Source organism: Fistularia commersonii, chromosome 17 (genome assembly GCF_037954325.1).
Source record: "Fistularia commersonii isolate RoL2024-O1a breed Wild chromosome 17, RoL_Fcom_v1.0, whole genome shotgun sequence".
Classification (NCBI taxonomy): domain Eukaryota; kingdom Metazoa; phylum Chordata; class Actinopteri; order Syngnathiformes; family Fistulariidae; genus Fistularia; species Fistularia commersonii.
Window position 1 is genome coordinate 3471900 of NC_141300.1, and position 10041 is coordinate 3481940.

Consider the following 10041-nt stretch of genomic DNA (forward strand, 5'->3'; position numbering starts at 1 on the left):
ACACTGTTACCTCATCAAATACACTGATGATGTAACCCACACTAAAACCGTCAAAACCCAAGCAAACTGGAAACCATGGCTGACAATGCATGTCCACCGGCTGTTGAGGACCAGAGACAAAGCCCTCAGAGCCAGGGACAATACTGGCCTGAGAGCAGCGAGAGTCAACCTGTCATGTGGCAACAGGAAAGCCAAATGCAACTAAACCAGCAAGATAACCACCACACTGGACAGCAGGGATGCGTGGAGCCTGTGACCGGGAATCCAGACCCTCATAGACTACAAACCTGTCTCGCAGCTCTGCAACAACAACATCTCTGCTGAACAACCTGAATAGCTTATTTGCACAGTTTTAGGCTCAAAAAAGCAAACATCCACAGACAACCCCTCCACACCCCCAACCAAACCCTGTGCCTGTCCGCTGCCAGAGTGAAGAGAACACTCTCCGCCATCAGCAACTGCAAGGCAATAGGTCCAGTCAACATCCCTGGTCGGGTGCTGAAGGACTTCACAGAGGAGCTCAAAGACGTCTTTAACACCTCCTTGAGGCAGGTGGCTGTTTCGTCACGCTTCAAATCCACTGCAATCGTACCCATGTCAAAGAAACCTGCTCCATCAAGCTACAATGACTACCGCTGTGTGGCACTGATTCCCATCATTATGAAGTGCTTTGAACAAGTAGTCATGACACACATCCAATTCATCCCTCTCCTACCCTGGACAGTTCCAGTTTGCATAAACACTCCACAAAGGATGCACCCTGCTTACTCACAACTGCAAACCAACCTACAGCACCAATCACATGGTGAAGTTTGCGGAAGATACAACTCTGGAGGGTCTCATCACTTAGGACAGTGAGACCCACTACAAGAAGGACGTCAACCTTCTAACCACATGGTGCAAAGACAACAACTTCCTGCTGAACATCAGCAGGACCAAGGAGATTGTTGTCGACTTCCGGAGAGGCCACACAAACCACTCTCCATCATCAGTGGCGCTGCCGTGGAGAGTGAGCAGCACCAAATTCCAGGGAGTCCACATCAGTGAGGACCTCTTCTGGACCACCAACACCACATCACTGGCAAAAAAGGCATAGCGGCACCTCTACTTCCTTCGCAAACTCAAGCAAGCAAAAGCCCCCACACCCATCATGTACACTTTCTACCAGTGCACCATCGAGAGTATCCTGTATCATTGTGTGGGGCGGGAGCTGCACGGCCTACAATGGAATAGCTCTGCAGACATACACACCACCTGCGTCACCCCTAAAGTGTCTGTGATTGTAAGCGACGCCAGCCTCCCTGCACATAGCCTGTTCTGCCTCCTGTCTTCAGGGAGAAGGTACGAGAGCCTCCTCGGGCCTTCTCTATCAGACTCTCCAACAGCTTCACACACCAGGCTGTCAGGATGTTTAACTCTCTGCCGACTCCCCTACTTCCTCTACCCCCCCCTCTCTCCCACCCAAGGATGCCTCACCAGCACCCAAAACACTGGACTCTGACATTTTATCGTAAGATTACCACTTTTTTTGCACAACTGCTTTTTTGTACTGTCACAGAAAAAAACATCATGCAGCTATTGTACCATACGCCATTATGGTATTACTTACTAACCTTTTTTTGCTACTCTCTATTCAACTTACACACATTTAAACACTTCAGTCTTTATGCCGTCAAATGTCTGACATCTTTTCACCTTACCAGCAGTTTGTACCTGCATGCACTTTATACCTCATAGTTAAATGTTTACTTTTGTATATTTTGTTTGAATTGTGAGAAAAGTGTTCTCGATTCCTCTATGTCTAGTACATGCGGAGAAATTGACAATGATGCTGACTTTGACATTGATGAGAAGTGGGCCAATAATTACTGATAATTTGTGGCGCTCTAATTATTAGAGAGCGACTATTTCTCTACTGTTATAATACATTTGAGTCTGACATTTAACATGTTGGAACAGTCTGCATGTTTCAGTGTTATATCAAAATGGTCCAAAACTGGCTCATAAACCTGTCATTTACGTACTTGACATAATCATTTTCATTAACCTGTGACGTGATCTGATCATGATGCCCACACTTTGTTGGACTTTGAACAGTTTCTTAAAGACAATGAGCTCTAAACTAGACTGGTATTGTGTTCTTGTACCTTTAAAATAAATGTGCAAATAACTCTCTTGAAAGGGAGATTTGATAGGATCTTGGGTATTTACTATTTACAATTTCCACAATGTCTAGGCCTACAGAGTAATGGGGATCAGTGTGTGTAGATGCTGCATTCACAATATTTCATAAAACATGATTTTTTTTCAAGATGGTGGCACACAGAGGAATGGTAACTTTTGGCTCTGCCTTTCTGCATTTTTTTGTTTACATAGTGTGTTTGTGTCTGCTTTTCAGGCAAATGTTGCCCAAATACATTTTGCTTTTACAAGGAAAATAAACCACCCATTTTATTCCATTCTGATCAGTTCTAGGCAGAAAGTCTCAAAATAAGGAAAGTTTCTGACATGCAAATCTGACAAAGTGACCAGACCAACAAAATGATGGAAAGCACTAATTTAATCTTTACAATGTATCATCCTATTTCAGAGTATATTCATGTTGCGTTTAATGTAAACAGAACTTTTGAAGCTGTTAAATAAATGTATAAAAAGAAGTACAAATATTTAAAATGCAAATGTATTAATAGTCACATTGATTAATTCAACTTCTTCAAATTGAAGAAGCCAAATTCAAATTGGCCATTTTATTGACCCGTGGTGAGATTTGATTACATGGCTGGGCCATTCCATAAACATGATTTTTTTTTTTTGTAAGATTAATTGCATGTTTTGTGTGTTACTGGTGCACATTAACAATGTCTTGGTCACAATCTGTATGATGGTATATGATTTTTTTAAAAACCCAAAGTAAATTAATATGTCTGGTGAGAAACTGAGCTCATATAGTGGTAGTCTTTTACTCTCAAAAGTATTTTATAATGTTTGATCCCCCCCAGCAACACGTTGTATTCATCATTGCACTGCTGAAAGGAGCTGCTGACGGCGCTCGCCACTAATGAAAAAGCGTAGTTTCCTTGGCAGCAGTCTAACCTCCACTGGCATGGCCTCGTACTCCTCATTGTCGATGTTATAGAAGCCACTGAAACCCTGTAGATTTAGGACACATAGTTATACTGTAAGACTCTGCATAAAGACATGGAGCCTTGGTATATAGATGGACAAGCATTTAAATGACCTCTGACCTCAGGCAGCTGCAGACGGCAAGCGCTAGCTTCCAGTTTTGTGGAGGCTTTAGTGAATACACTTGGGTCCTGTTCCTTCTTGTTTCTATGATCAAAAAAAACATTTATTTTATTAACAGTTGTCTTATTCTACAAGATTGCAGAGTTATAGCCGACCATTCCATTGTTCTACTGACCCCACAGTGATGAACTCGCCCACGGTGAGGTCGTCTGGCTCAGCACAGATTATCAGGGAGTCGTTTTTGCGCTGACAGTTAAAAATGGAAAATTCGAATTTGACATCATAAACAATGACAGGACAAACAAGGAATCAACAGTTAAGACTTGAAAATCCCTGCCTATTTAACAAATGTATTTTTTACTCACCCTCTCAACAGGGTTTTTGTTACGTGTTTGAATAAACAGCTCTAATGAAGAAAGCTGGTGCTCCTCCCACTTCTCAGGTTCTTCCACTTTCGGAGGATCTAAACAACACACAGGGACACACATTGACACATTAACCTTAAAAAAAAAAAAAAGAATTAAGAGATTTTGTTGAGCAATATTCCTGGCATCATTCCAGGATTCCCAGCAAAATATTTATACCTTCGACTTTAGGTGTCCAGTAGTTTTTCAGTCTGTTGATTATGCGGTAGAGCAGGTTGGGCCTTGGGGACTTCTGGGAGGGCAAGTCAGGGGGTCGTACTGTGGGACCCAAGTAATACACGGAGACCTGCTGGGCTAAGGGCCATTCCTGAGAGATTGCAATTATTACATTCAATAAGAGGGCAAAAAAAACAGTCAAATCCAAAGTAATGTGAAATTTTAGACATCTATTTGTATGAAAAATACTTTTACCTGTAACGTGCGGAACCAGTATGCGGCATTTGTCTTCAGGGGTCCCAGATACCAGAATCTATCAAGAAACATAAAGACATTATTATTCTCTTGTAAGAGGAAAGGTGTGTTACTCTTCACACAATTCAATATGGCTATTTCTTTGGGAAGTCTTACTTGCTAATTTTTGCGGATACATCTCTAAAAGCACCCCAGCGCAGTCCCGTCAGAGCGAAGACTGGTTGCTCATTCTGTCCCTAAAACAAGAAGATACCTCTTCATAGTAGACGGCACAAATGTATTAAAAGCCAATACATGTACAAACGCTGTTTTCAATCACTTTCTCACTTTGATTTGTAAAACATCTAGTGGTATGGTTTCCCCCTTCAGGATGGACAGTGTTGCTGATGTGATATCTCTAAAAGAAATAGAAAATTGAAATAATGAATGACAACGCGCCTACATGGGGTATAAATCGCAGGCTCCTTTGTGATATAACATTACTTAGAAGTTGTAGGAGCCTGCAATCTATATCAATTCCAAGAAAGAACAGACATCTAGGTCAATTAAATGATTGAAAATGTATATGAAAAAGAAATATAGAATGCCTGTAAATGTATTCACCCATTAAATATCATTTTGATAAGAATTTGCCCCAAAACAATTTTATATCAAAAAGAAAAAAAACACATTTTTTCCAAAATAATGTAAATTAAACAAAATCATATAAGGTAGAGGAAATGACTGAATAAATATTTACCCCCATCATGTCAATATTTAGTAAAAGCACATTTGGCTGCAATCGCAGCACAGAGTCTTTGTGGATGTCAGGCATGAACAGCTGAGGTCCATACTTATGAACAGTTGCTTAACCCCAATGTGTAGATAGAACAGCATGTGTGCAGTGGATTGGGAACCAGCATCCCTTACACGAATATGCATCCGCAAAGTTGACAAAAGAAAGTTGTTCAAACGATCAGGATGTGCGTATCCGGGAGTTAAGTTTTATGAACCCAAGCTGTATCCATTCCTGATTGAATTACCTCAAATGACTTGTCAAGCGAGGTTTTAGACTGTTAAAGTCAATGCTTATGAGTGCTGGCTTAAACCCTATGTGCGGCATGTGTACAGTGAATCAGGGACCAGCATCACACGATAAGCATCAGATATTATGCTGTGTTAGTTTGTAAAGTGGGCATTCAAGGAAAAGGGACCACACATCTACCTAATCTGGCCTAGCAGAGTCTGTGTGGTTGTCTCTATCAGACCGACAAATTTGGACACTGCAATATGTCTCCATGTTTTCTCCGGAGCAGTTTATTGATGTTATATCTGCGACACATTAGTTCTTTATATGTAACATAAAGGAAAAAATATTTATGCAGTGTTATCTTTATTTTAGCTGTCAGAAGGGTTCTGTGGCTCCAGGTGTTTTCTTTTCTTTACAAAACAAATGGCTCTTTGAGTGTTGAAGGTTGCCGATACGTGATATAGTCAAACACAGATTGACCCAATTAAAAATGATTAACCACATTACAAAGCTGTTTATCAGACCTAGTTACAGCCTATTACAAAACAAATTTGAAATTGATATAATGATCTCTTTATAGAATTCAATTTAATCCAGGATGAGGATGATGTGGGTTTGAGACACTTTCACTTAATGTTTAAGATTTGTTATACAGAGGGGAAAAAAATTCCAAACATACAAAATATGTGACAAGTCCAACTATTTGGAATAAAAATGAAGACATACTTACTTAACCCTGTTGTCGGAGACAAGGTGAAGACTAGGGCTTAGGGAATTGTGAGAGCCCAATGGGATGAATCCAATTGGTGTCTCGCTGAACATGTCCTATGGATATTTCACAAGATAAAAATAATTACTTTTAAATCATCTATATAACCACATGCACACATACGCAATTAAGAGGTGGTAACATACACTCTAACCCTCCGGGCATTAGATATTGTTGGGGTAGGAAACAATCTACTATACCAAAAATACTATTTTGTGCTTTTTTTTTTCATCTGAGATACAGTGTGTCTTGAAATAACAGGGGGGAAAAAGTTAACAGATGACAGGTAACAACAAAAAGTTGTTCAAGCTTTATCAGGATGTGCGCATCCGGTAGTTACGTTCTAGGCCCAATCAACATGTCAAGCGAGTTTTTAGACTGTTTAGGTCAATGCTTATGTTATGAGCGCTGGCTTAAACCTCATGTGCGGACGTAGCAGCACGTGTACGGTAGATCGGGGACCAGCATCCCTTGCTCCAGCATCACACGTTAAGCATCAGATATTATGCCGGGAAAGGAAAAGGGACCAAACATCTACCTGATCTGGTCTCCGCAGCAGACCTGTGATTACTTCTTGCAAGGTTCCGTCACCCCCAGCCACGATAAGCATATCTGTCTGCTCCATGAACTCCATCAGCTTTTTTGCCTGACCTTCGTAATCTGTCTGCAGAGGATTGTGGACAATGTAAGAATGATTTTGTATTGTTATTTTCAATCATCCACACATTTAATGAGAAAACAATGAAAGACACCTTGACGACAGTAATCTCCATGCCAGCCAGTTGTAAAAGGGGAGCGGCATTCTTTTCAAACAATTTGTTTGCTTTCCTGTGAAAAATTAAGACAGGATGTCAGAGGAAAAGAAAAGAGCAGATTAAAACAAGAGTAATGGTGGATTAGTAGCGGATATAATAATCAGTCTTCTGAAATTTTCTGCAGAGGGAATTCAGAAACTATTATGAATATTTTCTCTAGTTGTAAACTGACATGAGCTGTACCAAACGGCATAAAGGAGGTTTCACGCCTTGAATGTTTGGGAGAAAGACCTTTATTGTCACATCCATTTACACATACAGCACAACATCAGCGGAATTTGACGACTGCATTAAACCCAACATTGATGAATTATGAGCGGAAGGCAGCTACTGAACAGCACCAGGGGAGCAGTTAGCCTTGGCTGAACAATCAGGTACGCCACATACTGCGTACCCACTCTTGCATGTTTAGATCTGGCAATGAAACGGAATACAAAACTGCTAAGTACGGACCGAAGAAGGCCATCTGAACAGCAAAGAGGCAGTTTTGAGCGAAGCTGGATGGCTTCTACTCCACTGGTGACCCTAGGTGGATGTGGCAAGGCCTGCAGCACATCACGGACTGGAAGTCCACCACCGGCATCTCTGCAGACAAACTGGCGGACAACCTCAACATCTTCTACGCCCGCTTTGAGAACCCCAACCACAACACAGGGGAGAGTCACACACACAATGGGAACTCCAACCCCACCCCACTCCTCCTCTCTCCCAACAGTCTCATCAGACCAGGTACGCTGAGCGCTGAAAAGGATCGACCCATGCAAGTCCGCTGGACTGGACAACATCCCGGGGTGGGCCCTCATGAGCTGGCTGATGTTCTCACCACCATCTTTAACCTCTCCCTCAGCCAGGGCACCGTCCCCAACTGCTTCAAGAACACAACTACCGTCCCCCTCCTCAAGAGGAGCCCACACACTTACCTGAATGACTGCAGGCCAGCGGCACTCACTCCGATCATCATGAAGTGCTGCGAGAGAGTGAGAGAGTGGTCCTGGCCCACATTACGAACAACATACCGACTCAACAGATCCACCTCAGATGCCATAGCAGCACCCTCCACTACTCCCTCTCCCGCCTAGAAAACAAAGACTCCTACATCAGGATGCTCTTCATGGACTACAGCTCTGCATTCAACACGGTCATACCCCGCAAAACTCACACAAAATGTCCACCCTTGGCCTGCACCCAATCCCCTGTGACTGACTCCCGGACTTCCTGACTGGGAGACCCCAGTCTGTCAGGATAGGTTACAGGACCTTAGCTAGCATCACTAGTGAGCATGGCCACTCATCAGGGATGTGTTCTCAGCCCCATCCTCTACACCTTGTTCACCAACAACTGTGTCGCCTCCCATGAGGACTGTGTCATCCTGAAGTTTGCAGATGACACTGCAGTGATAGGACGCATCACCGCTGGAGATGAAACAGGCCAGTCTGGGGAAGTGGTGTGAGGACAACAACGTCTTCCTCGACACGGACAAGACCAAGGAGATGGTAGTGGACATGAGGAAGGAGAGGAGACCTCATCAGCCACTGTTCCTCCAAGGTCTTGAGGTTGAGAGGGTGAGCAGCTTCAAATATCTGGGTGTCCACATAAGTGAGGACCTCACCTGGTCCCTCAACACAATGCAGACAGTCAGGAGGGCTAAACAGCGGCTGTACATCCTGAGTAAGCTGAGGTTTGGCAAGTCACCTAAGATCCTCAGTAACTTCTACAGCTGCAATGTTGAGAGCATCCTTACCAGCTGCATCACCAGGTCGTACGGCAGTACCACTGCTCTGGACCGCAGACGCCTGCAGTAAGTGGTAAATACTGCAGAGAGGATCACTAGAACGCCACTGCCTTCGCTGCAGAGCATCTACCCAGTCTAGAGTCCACAGGAGACCTACCTCCATCGCCATGAACCACAATTTTGAAAAAAAAAAAAGTATTCAAGATATACTGTGCGCGGAGCAGAAATGGCTCTGTTGTTTAATACTTTCTTGTACATATTGTGGAAACAACCAGTGGTTTAGGTGTCCCACTCAGTGACACTCCTGCAGGGGCTCTGGAAGTATGTTTGTCTTCCATCTGTGTTCTTGCCACTTTCTGATGTACTTATGAGTTGTATTTGTTAGCAAGAACTGGGAAAGATAAGGTGAGGCTTGATAAAATTAGAGTGCTCACCATGATGAAGACTGATATCCAGTTTAATGTGATACGGTTTGTGTTCATAATCAGAGAGCATTAACTTATTAGGGTTAATCTGTATACTGATCATAGGAATGGCATGAATCCATGTTGACTCTGTTGCTCCCTATCTCCAGCTAATGTTTATTTCTTGATAATGCTTTACCTTGTAAAATCTATGCATAAATCACACAATATATGTGGTTTCAAAAAGAGGTGGGCAATATATTTAGATGTGTGGAGGATTAGAAAAGTGACATATTGTGTGCACTTTTTAGCAATTTTGCAAAATTTTAACAAGATTTGCTTGGGATTTCTCTTTGAATTTGCTGAAATATTTTCTGAATTCCTTTAGCAAATAAGCTTAAAAATAGGCTATACATTAATAATGAATGTGTTGCATTGCAAGAAAATGACAGAGTGAACCACCAGAAAATTGTAATCTTAATTTCCTTATTTTTAGAGTTTGTTTTAAACATTTAATCTGGCTACAAGTTAGCCTAGTTCACCCGAGACAACATATTGGTCAACCTCTTGACAAGAGTGAGAAGTTTTTCTGTCTTGTTTTGACCCCTCACCCACTGCAAGATGCGGGATTCAAAATCACGGTAGCTTTCCTGAGCCGCTCCTGCGGGGCTATTTGTTGACGACCAAATTCCTACAAGACAGAAGATCTTTATTTCAAATTTTGTTGCAGGATGACCGTTGAGTTTAAACAGCAAAAATATAAAATAAATGAGTTCTCACCCTCGCCTCAAGACACGCATCTCTCCGCAGGAGATTTTCACTAAATAGGGAGGAAAAATAACCACAAGAGCTTAAGAAAGCTGAAATGCGCATTAAGACATGCCAGCATGTATGAATACTCACCAATGTTTATGATACAGCCAATGTCCCCCGTAAGACAGGACGCACGCCGCAAATGTGGATTTCTTCCAGTGATTCCGCAATGTCCGGAATACCTTCACAACTCGCGCCATTGTTTTGGTGAAAGCCAACCACCTGGTCCATTTATTGTTATTACAACATCGCCGGTTGAAGTATGTTTAAATTACACCTTATAATTCTACTTTACTCTCAGGGGTCAGAGAGCCATGGTAGGAGTGGGAATGTTGGCGTTACATCCAAATCGTACCGGCCGATTACTGGCGGAACGAATGTTCTTTCCGCGGAACACGGAAATACTTCGTTGAATTC

General features: G+C 42.4%; 1 protein-coding gene across 1 annotated transcript; it reads right to left on the reverse strand.

Moving 5' to 3' along the window:
• Positions 1–2545: 2545 nt before the first annotated feature.
• On the reverse strand, positions 2546–9987 carry agk (acylglycerol kinase). The gene is made up of 14 exons (XM_086163186.1): positions 9715–9987; positions 9592–9631; positions 9423–9502; positions 6613–6688; positions 6399–6524; positions 5822–5916; positions 4410–4479; positions 4239–4318; positions 4083–4140; positions 3831–3978; positions 3612–3709; positions 3422–3492; positions 3246–3330; positions 2546–3150 (listed from the first exon to the last, which is right to left on the reverse strand). The coding sequence occupies exons 1-14, from the start codon at positions 9822–9824 to the stop codon at positions 3016–3018; spliced, it is 1272 nt and encodes a 423-aa protein (XP_086019312.1). The 5' UTR covers positions 9825–9987; the 3' UTR covers positions 2546–3015.
• Positions 9988–10041: the final 54 nt, after the last annotated feature.

Bases quoted from the DNA above. Each gene is read 5' to 3' on its own strand.
- agk (XM_086163186.1), bottom strand. From the start codon at position 9,824: ATGGCGCGAGTTGTGAAGGTATTCCGGACATTGCGGAATCACTGGAAG. The intron at 9,632-9,714 runs GTGAGTATTCAT...CTCCCTATTTAG, and splicing joins TGGCTGTATCATAAACATTG to TGAAAATCTCCTGCGGAGAG. The intron at 4,480-5,821 runs GTAAGTATGTCT...TATTTCTTTTAG, and splicing joins GTCTCCGACAACAGGGTTAA to AGATATCACATCAGCAACAC.